The sequence below is a fragment of the Hetaerina americana genome, unplaced genomic scaffold (assembly GCF_022747635.1).
Source record: "Hetaerina americana unplaced genomic scaffold, ioHetAmer1.1.p SCAF_9, whole genome shotgun sequence".
Classification (NCBI taxonomy): Eukaryota; Metazoa; Arthropoda; class Insecta; order Odonata; family Calopterygidae; genus Hetaerina; species Hetaerina americana.
The window spans coordinates 71,685,917-71,711,224 of record NW_027287538.1 but is presented as its reverse complement, the minus strand read 5'-3'; the positions used below and the strand labels follow the sequence as shown (position 1 = coordinate 71,711,224).

Below are 25,308 nucleotides of genomic sequence, written 5' to 3'. Positions count from 1 at the left end.
ACATAAATACAATCCATATTAAAGTTTTAACGAACCTTTTCTCAACATTCCTACTCCAATTCCGTCATAAATTCTCACCTACTTGTGACAGCTTATTTTCCTAGTGCAATTATTCTCCTTTTTCCCCACTACTTCGGCCATTTTGGTCCAAAATATTTCCAAGATATTTAAACTTGCATGTTCTGAAGCATAATTTATGAACTCAAGTTCAAATGCAATACTGTACGCCAATCTTCTCACTTGAGATCCCATTAGGTTATTATCATTTAAACTTTTTATGCAATGCTTAGTTTCTTCTATTACTTTCATATTATCAAAGTTTGTATTTAAAACTATCATTTTCTATCCCTTTACGACACTCGCATACTACTCAAGGCTGGATGCATGTAGACTGAGTTTATCTGGAAAGATACAATGTATGTATGCATAGGGGTAACATCCTAAGCCTAATGCTTACTCAGTTTTGCAGCAGCACCATATTGATTAGAAACTAAACGTGCTACAGTGAAATTCCAAAGAAACTGCGTGAGATGCCGCAACAGTAACTTTTAACGGAGTCATCCGCTAATGTGCATTTCAATGCAACAATTTCAGAGTGTAAAAATCATTCGCCTTGACTGGGATCCCAGTCAAGGCGAATGATTTTTACACTCTGAAATTGTTGCATTGAGGTGCTACAGTGAATACATTTACGACTCATTTGGGAAGTTTTTAGGAAGTCCTTTCAATGAAATGTTAAAAAACTATTGCTTACTACTGACCCTAAACAGTGATATTATCTAAATTTATAATTAAAGGCTTGGCCTTTCTATGCCTGATGCAGAAAAAAATAATTAATAGTAAGTATTTTTCTGGTGCATTGGGTAAGACTTATAGGTCGAAATTACACCCGTACACCCCCAGCCACTAAGATGCAGGCTGATTTTAGAGCACATTTTGAGACTAAAATAAGTTCACCTTATGGGCCAGAGAATATGGTATATACATGCATTTACACATATAAGATAAACATGATTGCAATCTATTTTCGAAAAGGGTATAAAGTCATGTTCATACAGCATAAAATAAAAAGCTTATAGCTAAAACTGCACCTATTGCCACTCCACATTGCATTAAAAATAGGCATAAATAATAACATAATATAGAGGAAATGGGAATTCACAGAAGATACATGGTGTGCAAAATCTCGGGTGAAGGAAAGTACACTTTGTGAAGCATGCATTTTCTGCAATTTCCACCAATCGGGAGGGAGCAAAGGGCCATCCTTTTTCCCAATGCCTATATCCAAAATTGGCATCACCAAGCTGATTCCACTTTCACCACTTATTCTATTTTCATTGTTCATTGCAGCACTTGCAAGTGCACAGACTCTTGCTAAGCACAGATGGCTCTCATGAATTAAAATGAATAGCCCTCATTAGAAATACCTGAATAATAAACTGGGACCATTTTCAAAGCTCATTCCAGAACCAGATTTCTTGACTGAATGATCACCCTGGCAGTCATTTCATTCCTTTGTTCTTGCAAATGTCATTGCTTTTGATTAAGGTAATAGGACATTTAAAAGAACCAAGACTAATAAAGATTACAATTATTATTATAAGCCAGTAAAAGGTGCATGCAGTCGAGGAATGTATATATATATATATATATACACAGGGTGGAGTGTAAAATACTTCTTTTATAAAAATCATGAAATGTTACATAAAAATAAATATTCATTGCCACATTCAACGAGGCATATTTTATTTTTTGACATATTTCTCATTGCGTGATCCCTCGAGGACAAAAACATTCATCACAAAACAAAATCAAAACCACACAGCCAAAGACTCCATGAGCATCCATAAATCCTTCCTTGCTGCAACACAGCAAGGCTGTATGCGCACATCACTTGGACAAACCAACTGACAGGTCATTCACAGATTCAAAGAGCAAAACTCCTTTGGTGGCAAACCAGTTCTGCGTATGCGTTCAGCTCATTCACTCATTTCGACGAGAAGAGTGGTCATTAATTCACCATGACCACTGCACTCTCTTCCATCTCGGCCATTTCCTTGGCAGCCTTCTGCATGAGTTGCTCGGGGGTGAGCAGTGAAACACCCAACTGGTCATCCCTTGTAAACGGCTGGGCCATCTGCCGCAACCAACGTTTGGCTATCTGTGGGGAAACATTGTCACACTTTTTGTCACACATCAAATTCAACTTCAGGGTCACTAAAAACATATGCTTTCTTCCATTTGCTTTGACATGCACAATTCATGAATTTTAACTATTTTGAGTAGAGACTTTACTCCTCTAATTCAAATTACTGATCTTCTAACTTGCAATTGCATTAAAGTGTACTTTTCACCATCAACAGATATATTCTATGGATAAAAATAATATCATACCACCAACATAGCCAATTAATTATTTGTTTCCAAATGGCATGCAAAGAAAATTTCATTTATGTGGAAAATCAAAGCATAATTTTATATCATTAGAATCAAAGTGTACCAGAAGGTATGTGTACCAAGGTATACCAACAAGATTTTATGATATCTAGTCTATACATACATTGGTATCTGCTTGTAATTCACTTAGTTCCTCTTCAATATGTATTCATTTTTAAAATCTGGTTGATTCAAGTTTTCCATACTCCAATTTTACTATTTAACTTAACTTTTCTCTTTCTTGAAATTGGCAAAACTTTTGATCTCATTCCATACCTATTGCATCGATTTCCCAATGAATACAACAATGTTGACAAACACTGGCTGACTGGCAAACTTAAGTTTCATCAACAGCAAACCTAACTCATTTCATGAATTCCCCTCCGAATTTCATTCCTATCCCTGGTTCTTCCCATGCCTCTTTAAATATTAGCTACACATATATCTTGTACATCACAGGCAATAATGGACACCTCTTCCTAACACTGCCCATCCGGAGTCTCCTTCCCACAATCATACCCGAGCGATCTGACATATGTACAGGTTGCAGATTACCATTCTATCCCCTTAATCGACTCCTATTTTCTGCAGTATCTTCTTTAGTTTCCCCAATTTACTCTATTGAATGCTTTCTCAAAATCTATGAAAGAGATGAATACATCCTGATTCTATTGTACATTCCTCTCTACTACCTCATTCTATGGTAACTTGCATGCCTCTCTCCTTTCTAAACTTCAACAGATCATATGCTGTCCTCTCAATCCTCTTTTTTATTATTCTATGAAACACTTTTGCCACACATGAAATCAAACTAACTGCTCTATAGTTCTCACATACGGCTGCCTTTCCTTTTCAATGGATGAAAACCAACACTGTTCTTATGATATTTTCTGATATGATATCTTTTGATATGATATCTTCTGAGATAAATTCCTTCCTCATAAATGTTATGAATTAGCTCATAAAATTTCTTCCTTTTTATGTTTTCCTAAACCCTTATGTGATTCCATGGTAATGTTGTCCACCCCCACTGTTTTATTTGATTGTAATTCCCTTAATGCCTTTTCGATTTTGCCATCACGTGTGCCTGGACCTATGCTATCCTCACCTATGTCACATTCTCTTTCAGTGATTAGCTTGCTGGCCTAATATCCTTACCATAAACATCCTCTGTGTGTTCTTTCCATCTGTATTGAAACTTTGCTGGGCCATAAAATAATCCTAATAACCTATCTTTGATAGTGTGCATGGATTTTTGCTTCTTACTTTCTGATAGAGCATTGGCCTTCATTGAGAGAGTCCCTACTTCTCCTGCCCTAAGTAAAATTTTCGTATCCTTGCACTGCATCTTCCACCATCCTTATTTTGCTCTTTTTGTTATGTCTAAGTACATTAATTATTTCAATGCCATAATTTCAGAGTGTAAAAATTGTTTACCCCGACTGGGATTCGAATCCGGATTCCTCGATGTCTGGCTAAGTACTTTAGCCAAATAAGCTATCAAGGTGTCCTCTTATACTCTAAAATTTAGGGAACTTCAAAGAAACATGATGTGACGAGGTACTGTACATCCAATGTTGTTTGTTATACTTCCTCCTACCAACCTCTGTTTTTAAAATCTTTAATTTTCTTCGCTTATTCATCTTACTAATCATCTTTCAACAGTCCTAATTATCCTGGTCCTTTTTAATATAGTTTCATTTAAAGTTTTGGATATCCCTTTTTTGCTATGCCCCCATTTCTTTTGCTGTATATGCCTTTCTCAATTATTTCTCGTAAAGCATTATGATACTCCTTTCTTTACATCCTAGTCAGTGTTTCATTCTACTTGCTTGGCCATCTTCTTTCTTTTATATACACAAATTCACATTACACTTCATTAGCACTAAATTATAATCTGAATCTGCATCTGCTATCAGGAAACTTTGTGAATAAACCACTGTTACTAAAGCAGTGCTATAATATAGTATAACTGATATCCATCAGTATCCCATAGCCTCTTCAATGCATAAAATGTCTACTTTGGTGTTTAACTCAAGTGTTTGTTATGATTAAGCCCTATTTCCTGCTGAACTTTCCGCAGGAATGAATTTCTTCCTCTCCGTGGTCATTCCATGTTCCTAAAATGTAGTCCCTCAATGTACTACCATTTCCACCTTTGACTACCGTCAAGTTCCAATCCCCATCACTATCAAATGTTTCCCTGCAAAAACACACATGATTTTGTCCTCTAACTGATTGTACATCCCATCGACTTCTTCCTCCTTATGATTGCTCGGAGGCATATACACCTGAGCAATGACCAAGTTCGTCCATTCTGCTTTTATCTCTACTAGTAATATTCTAATTGTTGCTTGTTCTATGTTGGCTATGCTTCTTCCTACCTTTTTTTCAACACTATTGACACCCCACGCTGGCTCTCGTCCCCTCTGCTATATATTTCTCTATAATTATCACTCCCTCGCAGTAATCCCTGCCTTCACCCCAGTATCCTTCCATCTAACCTCACACAGCCCTAACATATCTATATTTCCTTTCTCCATCCCCCACTTTACACATTCTAATTTCCTTGTCCTCAACATCATCCTAACGTTTAAAGTTCCTATTCTAACTATGTAAACCCTCTTCCATGATCTCTTCTTCTGCTATTCTTGATTCCATTTTGAAAGGATTTCAGGTGATAGCAACTTCAGGAGTCTTCCCTCTCCTGCTGCCCGGCATGATTCACAGCCCAGTTTACCAAGTCCCATACTTGCCAGAACTCATATTCATAATTTTGCTCAACATAATATTCTCGAGAAAAACAATTCAGGTGGTTTCCCAATGCCTTCCTCAAAACAGTGAGTGAGTTAAATGTGACACCATCACTCAATGGATGCTCTGCTGGGGTCAGATGCCTTTCCAGCCTCCTCACTGCAGAATCTGTGGTGTGAACCACCTTCAGTTTGGCTCCTACCCTTCGACCTACCTGGCACGGGTGACTCCACCAGGAGCAAATATCAATGCTCTCGCCTGCACAAGAGCAGGCGTTATTGGAAGACACAAGCTTCTCGAACACATCAATGCTGTAGCCCAATGGAAGAGTAGTCTAATGAAGATGCAAAACAGAGAGCCTTGAATTTACAACACACTGATGTGTATATTCTATTGTTTCAGGCTTCACTTCGTGGAAGTATTTAATATCCATTACTAAAAAGAAAGAAAGACTCGTACTTTTCCACAGATTTACTGACACACTGATGTGTCTTTTCATTAGAGTATCTCAAAGTTAAGCAAAACATTACGGCAGGTGCAGTAGTTCATGTATTTGGGGAACGCTTCAGAGGGAAGGGGGGAGGGGTGAAGAAGTAGGGACATTTGGAAATTAGTTGAAGGACTGGTCCAAGCCAGTGACCTAAAACCTGTTTGTTGAACCTAACTCACCTGAACACACTCCTCCGTGGACAAATTGCACAAGGAATCTTTCAAGTGCTCCTGTATCCACTTGGGCAACTTGGTGCGCTTATCAGCCCGAGAGAACCTCTGAAAGGGAAGGACAGAGGTGAGTCACTTGAAATCATTATTATCAGCTCTGGTTCTTACGCTGGTGGCTTGATCCATTACTTCTTCAATATTTGTTTATGAGTTCTCCAGATTTGGAAGAAAACTATAAAAATAGGGCCAAGAGTAAGGGAGGTGTGATTTCTATATTTTGAGTCCAATGACTGATGGGATTGGTTTGCTTTGGAGTGAAATCCCAACATAATGAGCGTGACACACAGTGAGAGCAGCGATATGATGAGTAATGGCCAACATATATATTCTATTGCCTAGCTTGCTAGTAATTACTAATTACTATTACTTCAATTACCAGTAAGTGTTCCCTTAAATAGAAGAAAATGATTTCTGAATCAAGAATTTTTCATCTAAGCTTGTTTATTATGCTTCTTATAGAAGATTAAGGAAAGAATGAACCTAAGAACGTGCAACTTCATTTATAAGTTTTCAAAAATGGACGTCTCCACCAATTACTCTGATTTTTATTTCCAGTCGATGACATTCTTTCTGTTCCCATGACTGGAAAATCACAGTTAAAAATAATTAGACGGGAGCACTGTGCCCTAACTAGATAAGCTATACATGACTCCAATGCCTGCAGCTATTATTTTCAATCGTTCACAATTTTTATGGCCACTAGAGTTACATTTATCATCCTCATTTAAGCCATAAAGCTCCCATTTCTTAATTTTAAAATGTACTGAGTTTCAGTACCTTTTCACAAACGTTATGTTATTTCACTGAGTCAACTCTTCTAGAGTCATCTTTATTTAATTATGAAATTTTCAATCCTGAACTTAATCGGAGAAGAGTTAGTTGTGGAATAACAATAAGAACTATTCACGAATCATGGCCAGGTAAGATAGAGTAGCCAATACAAAGTTTTTATAAAAAGTATGGGTAACAACTTTTTCTTGAAGTGTTCATGAAGTGCTGAATTCATTCCATTGGTTAAATGTATGCATGATCGCAGATTGTATTGGCATAAGATGACAGTACGCACGCACCATTATTACTGAAAATTTGGCAATGCAAAAGATCTGAGATAAACTTATCCGAAAGGTCTTTGGATGGACAACCAAGAACAGAGTCGAGTGTGTCTGCTTGCGAAGACCTTCTGCAATGGCATTGCGATGATTCCCCAACCCCCTCACAGTCCCGACCTGGCACCAGCAGACTACTTCCTATTCCCAAAAGTGAAATCCTCCCTCAAAGGACACCACACAGGGACCTTTGAAGTGCCGTCAAAGAAGCTTGTACGTGTAACCTTCAGGACCTCCCAGAATCCACCGCCTTTGAGTCTTGGAAAAGCGACTGGCAAAAATATATTGACGCTCAAGAAAAGCAATTTGAAAAATTTTGAGGTTTTGTGACAATATCTGAAATAAATCTTTTTTCCAAAACTTTTCCCCATACTTTTAATACAAACCATGCATTTTACTCACATACAAAAAATTATCCCATTAACGTCTACATATTTATACCAGGACAACAAGAAGACATGCTTTCACAAAAGGAGTGCAACTTGGGGATCCAACGAGCACCTACCTTGTCAGCAAATATCATTATCCCGTAGTCAGTTTTGCCTCGAATTGCTCTCCCCACGCACTGAGCAGCATGGCGCATAGCATCAAACGTCAAGAAGTCATTCTCACGAATCTGAAGAATGGAGAAAATGTTATTTACATACCTGAAGCTAAATGACTACGCAACCGACACATATTTGCAATCCAAGGAGTGAATAGTTAAAAAATAAGAGAGAACCAGGGAAAAACCATTAATTCCTGTCCTTCTTACTATAGGTGAACGTGATGATAGGGCTCATTATTATTACTTAATCACATAACTGAACACATGCAATACACATTTGCAGTTATATGCAGAATGAATGTTTAAATGCTCATAAAATACATATTTTACTTTCAAGTTTTACATTCATTAATTTTCAAATCGATTCAAAATCACATTCAATGAATAATGGGAAATATAATTAAACATCGACCAAAACAAACTTCCCCAAACAGAGTTGCTTCTCAAATGAATAATTTTCTAAATGACAGCACACTGACTTCCAGCCAGTTTGAATTGTTCATAACATGCACTTCCACCGGTAACTTATGCCAATCGGGTGGACTAGGGCCTACCAATGCTGAAACACCCATTCCCATTGGATCACTGAAGTTAAGCAATGCTGGGCCAATGAAGATGCCAAATGGGTAGCCCCAAATTGATTACAAAAGATAATAAAATAATCCAAATCAATTAAACGAGGACATATTCAATGATAACCATACCTGAAACTGATCCCTGAGGTACTCCAGTCTGGCTTTGAGGATGCGTGACTGAGTGTAGACATAGGGGATGCCAAACATGAGCACGGCACGGCCCAAATGGTGGTCAAAGTCCACTCCCTCCGACACCTTCCCTCGGGCAACAGAGAGCAAGATGGCACCCCGCCCACTCTCGCACGCCTGCACATTTGGAGGAGGGGATACGAAATGAAAATTGCACAGCGCTGGCAAGTGCAGGCAGTATAAAATTAATGATTGCAACCATGAGACTGACCATCCACGGCTACTATCACCACGCTATCCCACATGCACAGCAAACTCTTCAAGTTACATGCTAACACAACCAATATTTGGTTCAGAGTACAGAATATTTGATGAATCGAGGGTGGAATAAAGCAGAATGCTTTCCATTGATAAACAGGCAGATAGGAGTTCAGCATACGTGCTGCACTGCAGTACATTTACCACATATTTGTGAACTTTTTTCAGCTAGGCTTCAACATACACTGGTTCCGATATGATGTGGTGGGGGTAATTGGACTGTGGGATGTAGGAAAGGAGGAAATATAGGAAAGAAGAAAAGTGGTAAAAAATATCACCAATCGGAAGATAGGGGGGGGGGAGGAAAAGGTGACAAGGGCGAACGGAATAGAATAATACAATTTATAGAGTTGCTGATCTCATTGACAGCATTTCTCTGAACATAATTGCCCTCCCCTACAGCCTAATTTCTGGCAAAGAATTTGAACTCCCAAACAGATCTCACATTTGATATTCCAAAGAGGTAGCTATAAGCACATTACATAATAAAAAATCAATTATCATTCACATAACAAACAATGTTGCTGCCTTATTTGGGTCATTGAAAAAACCTTCACACTCCTGCAACATAATCTAATCTACACAACTGGACATCTATATTCAGGGAGAGAGGAAACTGCATTGATTTGTTGCCCTCTCTTACCCTGGTCTAGGCCTCATACAAACATTGAACTAAATCACGAAAATGTAATGTATTATGAGCAACATCTCTTGTGTTTTCTCAGATTTATTGAACAAACAATATATGTTCCCAAGCATATATTGGTAAGGGCTGAAATTGAGTATTGAAGCAAATGAACATCACTTCTAGTTTGAGCTAACACTTACAAAAAGATTTAATAACATCATTCTGTTTCAATGCAACAATTTCAGAGCGTAAAAATCATTCGCCTTGACTGGGACTCGAACCCAGATCCCTCAATATCCGGTCGAGTGCTTATCATTCTGTTTATTTACAGGCTCAAAACTGACAAGTCATTTTATGACCACAATTAATGATTGCTTACTTTTATGTAGTTTAGCAGAGCAAGGGAGGTTTCCGCTGCATCTTGTGTTTCAATGAAGAGAAGCTTATGCCTCTGTAATGAGTCTATAACACCTTGGTCATACCTGAAAATAGAAAAAAATCAAAAGGCAACAATATAACTTAATCCCTGTGTACTCTTGAAAGCCCATTTTCTCTTTGCTTTGTAATAAATTTGTGAAATTCTGTTTCTTTCTCATCTAGTTTTGCCAGTGAATGCTTAGATATTTTTTTTACGCTGAAGTACAAAAGTATGTCTTTCCATAATTCTCGCAGCAAACAAAACTTGCTTTGAAGTCTATAGCATGAGTAATGAGCTTTGCTTCCTTCACGGCAAAGACAAGACTGGATCGGCAAGAAACAGCATTTCCACTTTGATGGCTTTTCAAGGAAATACTTTCCTTCCTTTTCTTTTAATCACAACCATTATCCACAGTTTCCACAATTAGCCCAATAACATAACTTTTTCTTAATAACTTAGAAACATTTTTCTCCAATTATATGTTCTTTTTGGACATCTTAAACTCTCGAGTGGTGGCAATTTATTGGTTTTGAGGAAAATTTCAAAGCTTAAAGCCTATCATGAATTTCAAACAATGTGCTTATACAAGGGAAAGGAACTGGCAACCCTAACTCGATGTGTGAAATTCACACGCCGTTAGGCTTACAACTAGGTGAGCCTTATCCACACATATCAAACCAACCTTCGGGTTGATTACCATGGTTTGGTATACAGCACTACATGAGATTTAGTGTGGCCAAATCTGAGCAACTTCATAGTACTTGAATTACATCAAAATATTCCTAGTGTTGAATAGATCTTGATTTATTAAGGAGTGTTAAATTTTGCAAATCACATCTGAAGTTAAAAATGTTAAATTATGCCTTTCCACGGATAATTATTTAAGATTATACATTCAACCAAAGTTAAGAAGTTATAATTATAATTTATCCACTAGAATAAACTTAGAAGCATTTGATTATAATGAAATAAACTATGGTCGACTCAGGCAAGAGGTTGTAAAAATAAAAGAAATATTAAGCCAAAATTCAGGAGTCAATCCTTATCCACATTAAGGTACACATAAATTGGTCCAATGAACAGAGCAAGTATGTTGACTACCTATATGTTTTTAGCCTATCAACACTAAATGCCATCCATCGCATTCTATTTTTGCAAATCGGCAATTAAGTTGATGGGCATAAACTCACCAGCTGGCGACCACACTCTCCAGGTACAGGTAGGAAGTGAAGAAGCACACGACCCCATCAGGCACTATAGTCGCCACCTCCACAAGCAACTGCCCATAATTCCTCACCACAGCCACGTCATCTCGGGTCTCAAACTTGGATGAGATGGCCACTTGGTCATTGCCTTTTGCAACAATCTGCAACAAGAACAAGGCCAAAGTTAAGTGCTCCATCGTCAAATATACTGGCAATATTACTTCGCTACAGATTTAAGCAGTAGCATATTATTACCGCAATCAGGGTATCCAGAGAATCTGAGTTTGGTGTTTCCTGAATTCTCCATTTCAATGTTCATCACTTTTCCAGGAGAAAATAAAATTTAATTTTGCAACATGCTGAATTGGGTGACACAAGAACACAAGCAATTTATTGTGAAGTCTGGAGGTGGGGGATCATTGTAATGAGGAAGAAGTGACAGCAATATTTTACAGCATAGCAAACTGATTTCTCTTTATAGCACCGCCATTCAATTTGAACACAGGATACAAAAGTCAGGGCCAGAACTGAGGATGTGGAGAGAATAAGGGGAAGAGATTTTCAAGATAGGTCAGGGGATGGCAGACAATTATAATGATTCTAGGCTTACGATGATCTCATGTCGTTTAAAGTGTTGTTATGGAATTTTGTAAAAGGGTGTCTTTTAGGGATTTGCCTGAAAAGAGTCCTGCATTATTTTTATGTCATCATTAGCATAAGTAGTCTACCTATAAAACTTTGGTTTTGGATAGCCCTTAACAACGACATATGTGAGTTCTTCAATAATTCCTTTGCAAATCGAAGAGATGGCTCATGTGGTATCGGTGATAGCTTTGTTTTTAGTAATAAAAAGAGACGTTTCAGGCGTGATATGGTGGAATATCATGATTAATTAAATTTTTTTTATTATTTTGGGGAAAATTGCCAATTTTTAAATAATGCTTTTAGTTAGTCACCTGTATTACTTGACTGCTGTTAAGGCTTCAGCTATATTCATCATGTAGTTTCACTTTCAGAGTCAATTGTAGCCACTAACTTTTGCTTATTTAGAGAAATGGGCAAAAATGAGTTTTGTGCGATGATTGAACACTTCTATTCAAAAGGCACAACACTGAAAAGAGTTCCAAGCTGAGTTAGATGATGTTCATGACAAATCTGCTCTGGTGTTTGCAACTGTTTACAACTGGGCAAATGAGTTTGAATGTGGCCATATGGCTACAAATGTAACATCACTTGGGACATCCAGTGGAAGTGACTTCCTCTGAAAGGCATGACAAAATCACTGATATGGTTTTGAGAGAAACAAAGAGAGACAAAGTTTGCAAAATAGTTGAGGCCATTGGAACACAACAAGTTACAATGTTTTCAATTGCGCATGAAAAATTGGGCGTGAAAAAATTTAAGCAGGATGTTTGGTGTTAGGTCACAGATGAGAATAAACGAAATCATGTGGTTGATTCAGAGGCTGGTTTGGTGCTTTTCCATCACAATCTTATTAAGTTATTCGTGACAATGCTGATACATAACTGTGGATGAAACATGGATGCACAAACAAACTCCAGAGACAAAGGAACAGTTGGAACAGTGGGTTACTGAAGGCGCTCCCACTCTGAAGATGACAGTAGTGGTTAAATTAATAATCTGGGCGATGATTCAGTTTTGGCAATAACATTAGTATCTCTTGATGGGATTATTATTCATTCATTAGCACTGACGATATTTATAGCTTCCTTTATTTTCAACAAAAGTATTGGGAATTCAAAAACAATAGGCTTTCATGTCTGGTCGCAGAAAGATGACTTAACATGCATTTTGCCATATTTTTTGGTCCATGGCGTGATTTCTTTAAGTTTAAATCCATTATTAATATTGATATAAATGAATTTGCATTTTGTATCTAGCACACACATGAAGCTTTTAGTGTATTAAAACTAGGGCCTATGACAAAAGTGACTAGAAAAACTCATCTTCAAAAAGCCCACGATTCTATCATTTTGAATCTGACATTAGTGATCTAGTATTGCCCAACCTTTCCTTCATCCTGCAAGGGATGCTGCTGCTGACTCACTGCTGTGAGTGTAGATGTCTTCTTCTCCGATAAACAAGAAGAGATATACAGCTTAAAAATATTATCATATGCCATGGCATCCCTCAAAAACTGTTTGTAGGTGTCAAAACATGTACCTTCCAGTAGCAATGCATGACAAATGGATGATATGGCAGTGTTCAGCTGCTGATGATCAATAAAAAGTAAACTCTCTTCCACTGTTGAGCAGACCATTTTAGCATCATCATCAACAGTAGAACACACAATATACATGTGTTTACAATGCAAGATGAAATTGAGCAATAAACCTTTGCAGCTATTGTTTGTATGCATGCAATGCAATAAAATATGCACAATGGCTATTTTACTCATTTAGACAATTCTGTGAATTTCATAAGATTCATCATTTGAGGTACATAGCTATGCCAACATTGTCACACATCTAACTTGGGAATATTGCCATAAAGTCCATCTGATAACTTTGGCGAAGGAATTTTAATCACACACAGGACTACCATGACAAAAATTTATAATATAAAAAACAAATGCAAATGGAAATACAATGATTAGCAATAGAAATTCAATTCCTGCCATACCAACAACATCGTTGCTGGATAAGGTTCCACATGCCACAACTATTAAACAGCAGCATGCACAGTTTAAAAAGCTCTCCATGATTTCCAAGTAACTCTCATATTTTCATTCATCTTTACCATTGGAAGCAGGCACTGCCTGGCAAGCGTCATGGTGAACGAGGACATTATGACCGGGTGGAAGTCAAGGATCTTTGGGTACATGTCCAATGGCGACAGGGTGCCAGAGGTGATAACGACTGTCTGAAATCGGCTGAACACAGGCTTAATGGCAATGGAAGAATCCAAGCAGCTGAAAGAGCAAAGGATTACTATTACACAAGGTAACTCCGTACGGAATAAAGAAAGCAACAGTGTTACATGAGTTTCAAAAAAATGGCCATCCAACTGATAATACCTTCCAGGCTGAAGATATGAAATTGGTGAAACATTACACTTCCGTTTTCCCGGCAGAAGCAGTTTCTTTCTTTAAATATTCATTTTGGTTGCTTTGATAAGGTTCGAGAGACAATGAAAATCTTGAAAATGAAACGAAGAATGGAAATTCTGCATTGGTTACATGTGAAAAGCACTTATAAAGGAAATCTTCCTATTTGAGAAGTCTTAAATCATATTTTTAAAGGTTTGTCCTTTTTTCATCTATATGTACTCCACCTGATGGCTCAGGGTCTGGGTTCAAATCCCTGAAGTTGCAGGATTTCTCCTCAGTGGCATCCCAATCCCTACTTGGGGTGCTCTGTGGAGAGCACTTGGAGTGAGTTTGCCTCCCGCCCTAAAGCATTGATTTCATCTGCCACCTGGTCTGCCAAGGTAAGGCTTTAATTCCTCATTTGTTGGTTTGGCCACCTATGAGCAGCAGTGCAGAGTACCTAGTTTCTGGTGCCACAGTGTTGTAACACTGCAGGCAAGTTGAGTGGGCTACACCAGGAAGTGGTGAGACTTTTTTGCAAGTAGCTGTACTCAACTGTTTATCGTCAGATTGTAATTTTCAAAGCCCCCATCAGGGAATGATTCAGTTAGAACAAAAGATTTCACACTTCAGAACTTTCTAGTTGTTAGAACTGTGATTCGTACAATTTGAAAATATATGAGTAGAATGGCTGGCAATTAAATTGGTTTCTGATTTACGATTTATACAAATTTTCATAAAAAAATTAATTTTCAAGGTTTAGTGCCACCTATTTTTCCTATTCACCTTGTTTCTCATAATAATAATGAATTTATCTGTCCGGAGATTTGTTGCATATTCCTAGATACAAAAATATAGGACACATCAGATATAAATTTCACAATTTTAGAAAAAATACATATACACCACTATATCATATATATGCATAAATACACAAATGTATACCACTTTATTTACATATTATTTGGTTCAGTCAGAATTGATGAGTGGTGACAATTCCAGAAATTCAATTATAGAATAGAACATAATATTTTTTAATAGATTGAACAGCTTTTTCTTGAAAGCAGGTTCTTTTGTTTCATATTTGATTTCATGGGGAAGTTTATTGAATAACCTTAGGCCCATTGTTTTGGGCCCGTGAGTGGTATTGTGTTCTGACAACTGGCTGGTGTACGTCATTGCAGGTCCTTGTAGAGTGACTATGGTAATTGTGATTGGACCAGTACTGAGAAATATGTATTACCCTTTGCATGCAAGATGGCATTAAATATACACACGACGGTTATTGGTAATAACCGAGTCTTTCGAAAAGAGGTTAACATGGTGCATCGTATCGAGCATTGCTAATCGTATAATCCTCTTTTGAGATAATTCAAATCAAAGATTATACCCACATGGGGAGAGAAACCCCAGAAGAGGATATAAAAGAAAAACGAGAATAACTTTCACCATAATAACCAGATAGGATCTCTAAATTTATGGAATGTCTAATATTTCTCATGGGGAAGTGTATGGAACTTAACTTTCTAGGTAATTTGAAAAGGTATTCCTCCCAAGACATATTTCTATGCCGGATAACTCCCAGAATTGAGTGCTGGAATTTTGGGGAATGCTTACACATGCTGAATCTACTAAGATTGTCGAAGAAAGTTTGTTTTTATTTGTGAAATCAATCAGGGTAGACTTGCACAATCTGGGTTTCAGGAAGTTAAGATGACTTTATTCAATGAAAATCTGAGCTACTTCAGCTGCTGTTTCTGTCACACTGCTGACTGAGGAGACTGACACAATAATATTTGTTTCGTCAGCATACAATAATAGGTCTATTCCCTTAATGGATATAAGCTTATCTGGTATCATTTATATAAATTAAAAATAAAATAGAGCCAAGTATAGAGCCCTGGAGAACACGCAGTGTTATTTCTCTACCAAGAGAAACAAATTTGGAGCCATTTCTTGAGAGCTCCACATGCTGATGCTGTTCTCTTAGATTTGATTCAATCTATTTGTAGGATGTGCCTCTTATGCAATAACATTTCAGTTTACACGAGCAGCTCTTGATTTAAGCAATCAAAAGTGTTAGTGAAATTAAAATCCTAAACTTTCAGTTCTATTGTCCAAACCTAAAAGTATTTGATTCACCATGTGATATGTGACTGTTGTAGTGGACCTGAATTTAAAAAAAAATCATGTTGAGACATGGAGAACAGGTTACTTGTTTCGAGATATGATACTAGACAGTGATAGAAAACTATTTCAAATATTTTCACTAACTCGTTGAACAGGAATATTGGTCTATAAGAAATCATGGCCATTTTGCAACCTTTGCCTATGCATACTGGTACTATTTTGACTGATTTAAGAGGGCTTGGAAAAATTCCGATTTTTAAGAATTCAACGAATAACAGCTGATCTTTAATTGTATTATATGACCTTTTTATGACACTCTCTGGGATGACATCTAATCCAGGACTAAATTTGTCAGGGAATTTATTGATAATGTTGGTCAGTTCCATGGCTGAACAGGGGAATGGATATAATAAAATTGCATGCGTTGGGGATATGAGAATAATTAGCTGAATTGACTGAAAAAGAGGGAATTTCTAATCTAACAGCTACATTTACGAGAGTTAATATTTCAGCACTTTCCCCTCCAGCATTGACACACTGATGAGCACACATATTGAATTCATAACAACAGTTTTAAAAATTTGTTGAATCACACATATACAAATCCCCTCAAGGTAAAGAAGAGATTACCTCACGAGTAGTTTTGAGCAGCATACAGTTCTAGAGTTATAAAAATGAAGAAAGTACAAAAAAGTAATTTTTCCTTCACCTGCCCATTAAGTATTTACAGTCCAGTGAAATATGTAACATTTAATCTCCAAAATTCGAAGTTTCTCTGCTTGGTTCTAGGTTTTGTCAAGGACTTTTCCTGGCTTATCCTATTCCTATTTGTTCCCAGTTTTAAATGATTTACAGATTGTTTGCCCCACAGTCATAGCTAGCATGAAAATCAAACATGCCACACTTACCTGAAGTATAAAATGGGATTGGGGACAGAGGGCGTTTTATCGTCAAAGGGCTCCACTATAATAGTAAACCCTTTGGTGTACGTCGACACGAGGGTGGCCAAGTGGGTGATGAGGACAATGGGGGAGAAGTCGGTGAGGTCGGCAATTTCCAGGGTGCGAAGGAGTGATGAAAGGCGCTCTGCACAGAACCTTTGAAAGAAAACAGAATTGCCATAACAAGTGATATGATTGAAGCTTACAAGCAAAAAACAAGACAAATTATTAAAAATACTCAACTCTGGGGAAAAAATATACAATACTTTCCAAGCCACCACTAAGTCATGAAGCTGGGGGTAATAGGACACCAGCTTTTATAATGCATAATATAACTAGGAAAAAATCATTATTTATCCCACTCTCGCCTTATAAGGAATTAATATAATCAATGCTTCACTGCAATGGTTAACAGAGATTCTAACATTTTATTAAAAAGGAAAATAGTAGGTGAAACATTTTTATGGATATTTTGCAGCCACTTTCAGAAGCTGTATGCAATGAAGTGAGCATTAAATTTGCACAACCATTGCACATTTGACAGTTATGTTGGTTACCTGAATTACCAAAACATACATTTTCTCTTATTTGCACCGACAGCGGTAATAGCAAAAAATACGACCACAATGGTTCAAAAATATTCAATGGTAAATATGTTTAAAGTAGAAAATTTAGGAACAAATTACCTGCATAAATTGGCAAAACTATCTATTATAATTCAATAATTTAGCCTTAAAAATGTATAAGTCAAGAAAAATAATATTTTTAAAAAAGAAATGGTCTTCAGGACCCCAGTTGGTGTTAAAATGCTAAACAGATTGGAACATGATTAACTCAAAATATTTTTGTCAAAAACTTAATTTTCACCATTCTTGGACTCATATGTAATCTATTCGTAGAAATCATTTGAGCTAGGCTGAATGCCTTCTGTCAGCATTCCATGGTTCCCCACTTCAAAGGCCATTATTTGATAAGGATATGACCAATATAAAAATGATTCCCACAGTGTTAGCTTTGGAAGGTGCCCACTTTATCCAGATTCCAACTTAGGTTGGTTTTACTCAAGTCCAAAATGAAGAAATACATAATAAGCTTGGTTGTGTCACAAACCCTGAGACAGTCTCCGAAACAGATGATGCAGGTGAATTTTCATGTTGGACACATATTTTGGGTGGTGAATCTTCTCACCTCCCTCTTGTCTATGCACCATGGTTTAGGAATGTCCTGGATGTCAATTAACGAAACAGCGCGACAAAAATGTGAAAAAGTGATATAAGAGCTCAATTTGGAGTGATGCCTTGGTGTCAGAATGTTAGCAGAAGAGTGCAATACAGAGACCTCCAAAAATAAGTAGATTATAACCAGGAAAAAATATCATAGCAGATCAAAGTACAAATCACTAAAAAATACTTCAAAATAGCACCCTTGGCAATCGACACGCAGATGGTAGCGTTTCTGCCAGTCATGGTATGCTTCCAGGATGGCATTTACGGGAACCTCCTTCAGGTACCTCATAACAGCCACGTTGACATTATCCAGAGTTCCAAAATGGCTGCCACCCAAGCTCCTTTTTATTGTTGGGGACAAATGTCAACAGTGACCACATTATCTAAAAACCTAAATCTAACCATGTTCCCCATCTGTATGAAGGACAAAGAGTTTTTCTTACAACTGATGACCTCATCAAAACGTGAGGTCTATTAGAGGGCTCAAATCTTTTCCCAAAACTGAGGTTTCAGAAATGTGGAATGAGGGGAGGGGATGTTCAGAGTAATGCACAGTACCTGAGGGGCTTCCTCTCAATGCACACCTTCAGACTGCAGTCACGCAGAAAACTGGCGGGACTCTCCTGGACTACATGCTGCACTCTCAGCCGTGTTTTCAGGTACTCAACAAAGCGCCTCAGGAAACCCAGGAAGTGCTCGGCCATGCGGATGTTGCCAGGTACCACTTCTGCATTTATTAGACATTATTATTATTTATTAAAAATCCACATGTTCTGATAGACAGTGAGTTTCAGGTGGCACACAAGTTCCAAATAATCACAAAGGTAAAATCAGTCATTAAACAAAAGTACACTTAAATGGAACTTCAAAGCACAAATCTCTTTCACAAAGCAAGAAAATCCCCATCTCATTAACATCAATCAATCAGCAAGAAAAAAAAGATGAATTAAAAAAAAATTAAGCTGTTACATATAATTTTACACCACACATCAATCAAATTATTACATATATTCCTTACATCAAGTATACACTCTGCTAGGAGAGAGCTCAAATATTTTTTCAGGTGAGGTGTTCCAATCAACAATTGTTTTATTCAAGAAAGAACATTTTTTTATTCGTTCTTTGTGCCCGGCATTTTACCTTAAATTTGTGGTCATTTCTCCGTAAAAAAATTGGGTTCCCCGCCTCTTTCCTTAGATCTGCCTTAGCTTTCTCCCCCTTCAGAATGCGGAACATTCCACAAAGTCTGCTTACTTTCCTTCTAGTTTGTAGAGGTTCCCAGCCCAGCGTTTCTAGCATGTCAGACACACTCTCCATCCTCCTATGCTTCCCCAGTACATATCGGGCAGCCTTCCTTTGCACCGATTCCAGTTTTTTGATATGCCCTTCTTCATGAGGGTCCCATACAAGAGATGCGTACTCTAAAATTGGTCTTACCAGGGTCTGATACGCCTTTTCCTTAGTTGCTCTAACGCTCCCTTTGAGGTTTCTCATAACCCAATGAAGAGTTTTGAAAGCTTTCTTAAAAATGTACTCCACATTTAGTCCCCACCCTAAATCCTTAGTTAAATATACACCTAAGTATTTGCAGCTATCACTTCTAGGACTGACATTTTCTGAGAATTTATAGTCCCTATTGTTTCCATTTACCTTGTAACTAAAAGTTATGGATTTGCATTTGCTAGCATTAATATCCATCCCATTATTTGTCACCCAATCCACCATTTTATTATTGTCCCTTTGAAGTATGTCGCGGTCACTGTCATTTTTGACTTTCCTGTAGATAACACAGTTGTCTGCAAAAAGTCTTCTGAGAATTAATTTTATACATGGTTAGTTACAATACAGGGTTTGTCCGGAAAATAAGTGTACTGACTCCTGGGCTGGGCGCGCCGCTCCAGGCGCGCCCAGCACCACTCTGACGGGCTGTGATTGGAGGGGGGTATGTTGGCAAGCGACGCTGAAAAAGGCAGTCGGCTCTGAGCTGTGGTGTAGTGAGGAGCTCTGTTAACGCGAACCTCCACGCTCGACCCACGTCACGGAACGCGATGCCGAAGTTTTTGGAGCAGCGTTATTCCATCAAATTTGCGGTAAAGCTTGGGAAATCGTCAACCGAAACTGTCGGTATGATTAACCAGGCTTACGGGGAGTCAGCCATGTCCAGAAACATGATCTTTCGGTGGCACAAGATGTTCGTGGAGGGCAGAGAAGAGGTCGACGACGAGTCTTCGAGAGGTTCCCGATGATGCCTTCGCGGGAGCGTTCCAGGAATGGGAACGCCGCTGGAACAAGTGTATCGACTCACAAGGGTTCTATTTTGAGGAATATTAGCTTAAGATATGTAAAAGTGTAATAAATTTTTTTTCCTGAGCTCAGTACACTTATTTTCCGGACGAACCCTGTATATAAAATTAGTACACATGCATGCTCTCATTTTATACCAATAATGATAAATATAGTTTTAGCTCACCATGCTTTTTCAAAATCAGCATTGTTAACAATCTAGGGAATTTATTTCCTTCATGGAGGCAAAAAATGACAAAGGAGCAAGTGCTCTTTTTTTCCTGACATGAACTGAAATTTAATTTTGTCATCTAAAGCTCCTATTCCAAAAAAGGTGAGGGCCACAAAATATGAGGACTACAGAACAAGAAGTTTGATTTTGCAAACAGCTAAAGTTGTTCTCAGGATCATCAACAAGAGAATAGAGAGCACGGCAAATGATTACTTAAGGGCAGATCAGCAGTTTGGGTTCAGGAAGCGGAGAGGTTTTCAGGAAAGGATGTTATCTCCGCCAGGACCCCAACTCCACACCATCTTCTTGTGATATATCCCCAAACAAACAAACATTAATTTTTTGATTTAAATATTATTGTGACAAATGTAATATATGTAGTGCTCACCTTTGGGGTGAGCTGTGGTTTTATATAGTCCTCAGAAATGGAAGACTTAGATAATAATTTAATAAATGAAACGACTCCAATAGTCATAAACATTCTCACTTCAACTGGTGTTGTCGCGACAATTCACCTTCAGCACGCTGAAGAGGGCTACTTTGTGGCCGAAATACGCATATTCGTATTCACCTTTCTCATCCCTTCCTTTATTACCCTTACCCCATCCTCTGACTTGTGGCGTTAGCCCACTAACCTCATTTATGCTTTGTTTTTATTTTATTTTAATTTTTCACCTTCATTCAGAAAGGTAAACTGTTTACGGCTATTGGAGTCATTTCATTTATTTAATACTGCTAGCTTTAAGAGCTCAATTCAATCAATATTAGATAATAATGATGAGATAGCAATAAAAGAGCAGCAGAGAAAAGTTGCCGACAGGAATCGGATAATGCACTTCCGAGGAATCGCGGAAATTAAATGGATACACATATTGACAGTCCTTAAATGAGAAATACATTGTCATTTTCAAAATATTTAGCTGCTTCTTCATCATACAATCAAATAGTTTGGCAAATGCAGGAATTGTTGAGATTGTGCTGTATCTCACCATTATTTTCTAACAGGTATTTCCAATTTGCTTTAATTTCAGCAGAAGCTATGGAGTAAAGGATGAAAGGTCCAGTGGCATGTATTTCGTTCCGACATTTCAACGCAAGATCTTTCGCCCACACTAACCTTGAAGAATTGCATCAGGGAGAACGGGGTTGGCAAGTACCACGTCTGTCTCCCTGGCTGCGTGCGCATCTCTCAGCCCTTGGACCATCCGCTCATACTCTTGACGAAGATTCTTGGTGTCAGCTTCCTTCATGTCGGCAACAGCCTTTTCCAAAACCTTAAGATGACATGACAACACGCCTACATAAATACATTCATATATTTCAATTCAATACGTACAGAGCCAGAGCTGTCAATGGAACCAAATTGCAATGAATGTGTACGATCAGTTTTTGTTTGATTTTTTTTGTGAAAATTAACTGATGAGTATTAATTATTGAGAAAAGTGGAACCAAGACCCACTTAAAAAATAATCAGAATGAACCATACTCACCATTAATATAAATATAATACTTATACTGGAGCAGGAGCAGGTGGAACAGTTTACGTATCTCGGAAGTGTTTTGGACCAACACGGTCAAAGTAGTAGGGACGTAAGGAGAAGAATTGCGCTAGGCAAAGAGGCTTTCACAAGGAGGAGGGAGTTGATGACAGGGACGTTGAGTAAGGATGTTAAGAAAAGACTCATAAAACTTTGATATGGAGCGTAGCTATGTACAGCGTGCAAACGTGGTCATTGAAGCAGGAGGATAGACGTAGACTGGAGGCTTTTGAAATGTGGGTGTGGAGAAGAATGGAGAAGGTGAAATGGACAGAGAAGAAAACAAATGAGGAAGTACTTGGTATGGTGGGCGAAGAGGGGTTTGTTGGGAGAAATCATATGGAGGCAGGAAAAGTGGATGAAGGGGGTATTGATCGGTAGTGGGATGTTAAAGACTGTAATAGAGGGGAGAATGTTATGCAAAAGAGGAAAGGGCAGGAACAGGATAGGGATGTTAGACGGGATGAAGGCAGGAAGGAAGTAATCAGAGATGAAGAGGGACTTGATTTAGAGTAGGCAGTTGGATTGTGTTTTGATAGGTGTCACAAAATATTTATTTGGTAGTTGTGTCCATCCAAAAAAAACTACCTTAACCAGTAAATTATCTAATAATAATAATACATATTTTTTTTGCCCAGCAGACACTGTGTACAGTACTGAGAATACATGACATGTGCATAGGACACGTCAATAGGATATACAAGGTCATAATATTCCCAAATAGAAATAAAAATACAGTTAAGACACGATACTAATATACACTCAAGTTTTACACAGAGATTCATTTACACTATAATAACACTCATTAACCAGATATGCAATTACATTTTTCTTTAATAGTGAAATTCTGGTCTCATTTTGTTAATGTTTAGGCAGATTGTTAAACAAGTTATGCACATTGATGCTGGTCCTTTAGCTGCTAAAGAGAGGCTTGATGTTTTCATATCTTTACACCTTCTGGTACTGTAACAGTGATAACTATAATTCATTGTAAAGTCTCTCTTGTTTTTCTTAGCATATGCCACTGCATGATAGATATATACACAAGGTACAATTAACATTCCCAGGTATTTAAAAAGAGGTTGGCAATGTTCATGATAAGATTGATTACATCTGAGTCTTACCATTTTTTTCTGTACTAAAAATACATACTTGATTTAATGAGGATGATGCTCCCCAGATAGCGATTCCATAAGAAGTTACTAAGTAAAACGTTTGACAGTCAGTTTAACTGTTAACACCAACCATTTCATGTATGGATCACAGCTGACAGGTTCCATTCTGACTTCATCAACACTCCTGAGTGACTGACAGTGAGGACAAGGGGAGTGAGGGCAATTAGCAAGGTGATTTTTAAAGCAAAGGAAGAGAACTCATGAGTAATATCCAGAGTCACCCTTGTGAGGAAAAGGCATGCAAAAGAAGATGAAAATTGATATTTGTGGACTCAAAGCAAGCTCGAGGGTAACTCTTGTCATCTGCCAAATTGTAATGATACTAACGTAACATTGCATTCAATAACATTTGGCAAATGGAAATTATCATTCAAAATCACTGCATTAGGAGTGGAGAATTATTTAATCAGAAGAATCGTGACTTACTTGAAGATTAGCACCACTCCTATCAATCACCCTCTTGTTGATTTTAACACTCATTGAGTCGGTGCACACATTGTCTATGTTATGAGCCTCATCAAAAACAACCACCGAAGATTTTGAAAGCTCCTTTGACACTACGTCTGCAATTTTAGGATCAAGTAGATAATGGTAACTGTACACAACGATATTGGCATGTGTAATCTGAAAAGATGATTAAATTCATTATTAGGTGCTGAAAATGCCAGTATTAATACATATGCTACGAAGACACATCATCACAACTTACCGTGTATCTCGCCAAATAATAAGGGCACCAACCCATATCTTTAGCATGTTGTTTCAGGTCATCTAGTGCATATACCCCTGGGGGGATGAGGTCATCTCTACCATTTGCATCAAATGCTTCATAGAAATTGCAAATAGGCACTGTATCGGGATGAGACCTGTGACGCTCACGAACATGGGAAGCTGTGAGACTATGACACCTTCCATCCACAATGCGTCCATCTCTCTCTTTGCTTACCTTTATTAAAAGTGTAAACAATACCATATTTACGAACCCATGAAATCTCTTGGAAATCTACATTAGTGCCACCAAAACTTGATTTCTACAAGTACACTTTTTTTAAATGCAAGTCGATAATGACATAAAATTACATGGCAAAACCATACAAAATCCAATTGCTAAAGTACCTCGGGATGTATACATAGATTCTTCCTGGAACTTAAAACTAATCCAACAATTGGTCGAAAATCTTTTTCTACCGCAGTTTGCTTTTCTATGTATGCAACTAGTCTCTTTAATTCCTCTACAGCCTTTTCAATTTCAGGAACTGTACGGGAACAATATATGAGTTTCGTAATGTCGTGTGGTCTTGCTCTCATGTATGCTAATATTAAAGAAAGTAAGGAGATGGTCTTCCCAGTTCCAGAGGGCATTTCCAGCAGGCAGTGACCCTAAGGATGCAAATATAAAATGTTAGATCTAAATGATGACGATGCAAATAGGTTATTACCTATTTACATGGCTTTACCTTGGCATCTAGGGTTTTTTTAAGCTCTGACATATACGCATACTGTTCCGGGTATATGTAATCGTAGGGAAAATAAACATCTAAATCATCGATCCTGAGCCTGAAAGAATTAAGGGTAGATTCAATGCGTATATATGGAATAAACATTAATGAAACAAAAAAAACATTACAGTTCACACCTAGGCATTCCACAAAATTATTCAGAAATCAAACATTACTTACTTCATTATAATTCGTCACAGATATTTTATTATAATGAGATGGTATTCAATAAATCAAATAATTTAAATCCTAACACCGCGACATGACCACTTTAACCAAAACCACTCTTCTGAATTTTACTCTTCTCAACTCATTCAAACACAACATGCAATTTGTATCGGGTGTATTTCTGCCCTCAATTTTCACAATTTGAAAAGAACAAATGAGTTACGAAAGCAA

At 37.6% G+C, this 25,308-nt stretch overlaps 1 protein-coding gene across 1 annotated transcript; it reads right to left on the bottom strand.

Annotated features, from left to right (window-relative positions):
* Nucleotides 1-1,675: 1,675 nt before the first annotated feature.
* On the bottom strand, nucleotides 1,676-25,228 carry Xpd (general transcription and DNA repair factor IIH helicase subunit Xpd). Its single transcript, XM_071597627.1, has 15 exons — nucleotides 25,090-25,228; nucleotides 24,868-24,967; nucleotides 24,527-24,790; nucleotides 24,120-24,356; nucleotides 23,837-24,034; nucleotides 21,815-21,971; nucleotides 18,741-18,909; nucleotides 16,924-17,112; nucleotides 13,597-13,768; nucleotides 10,822-10,997; nucleotides 9,593-9,695; nucleotides 8,268-8,444; nucleotides 7,522-7,632; nucleotides 5,860-5,958; nucleotides 1,676-2,161 (listed from the first exon to the last, which is right to left on the bottom strand). The coding sequence occupies exons 1-15, from the start codon at nucleotides 25,092-25,094 to the stop codon at nucleotides 2,012-2,014; spliced, it is 2,307 nt and encodes a 768-aa protein (XP_071453728.1). The 5' UTR covers nucleotides 25,095-25,228; the 3' UTR covers nucleotides 1,676-2,011.
* Between the last annotated feature and the right edge of the window lie 80 nt (nucleotides 25,229-25,308).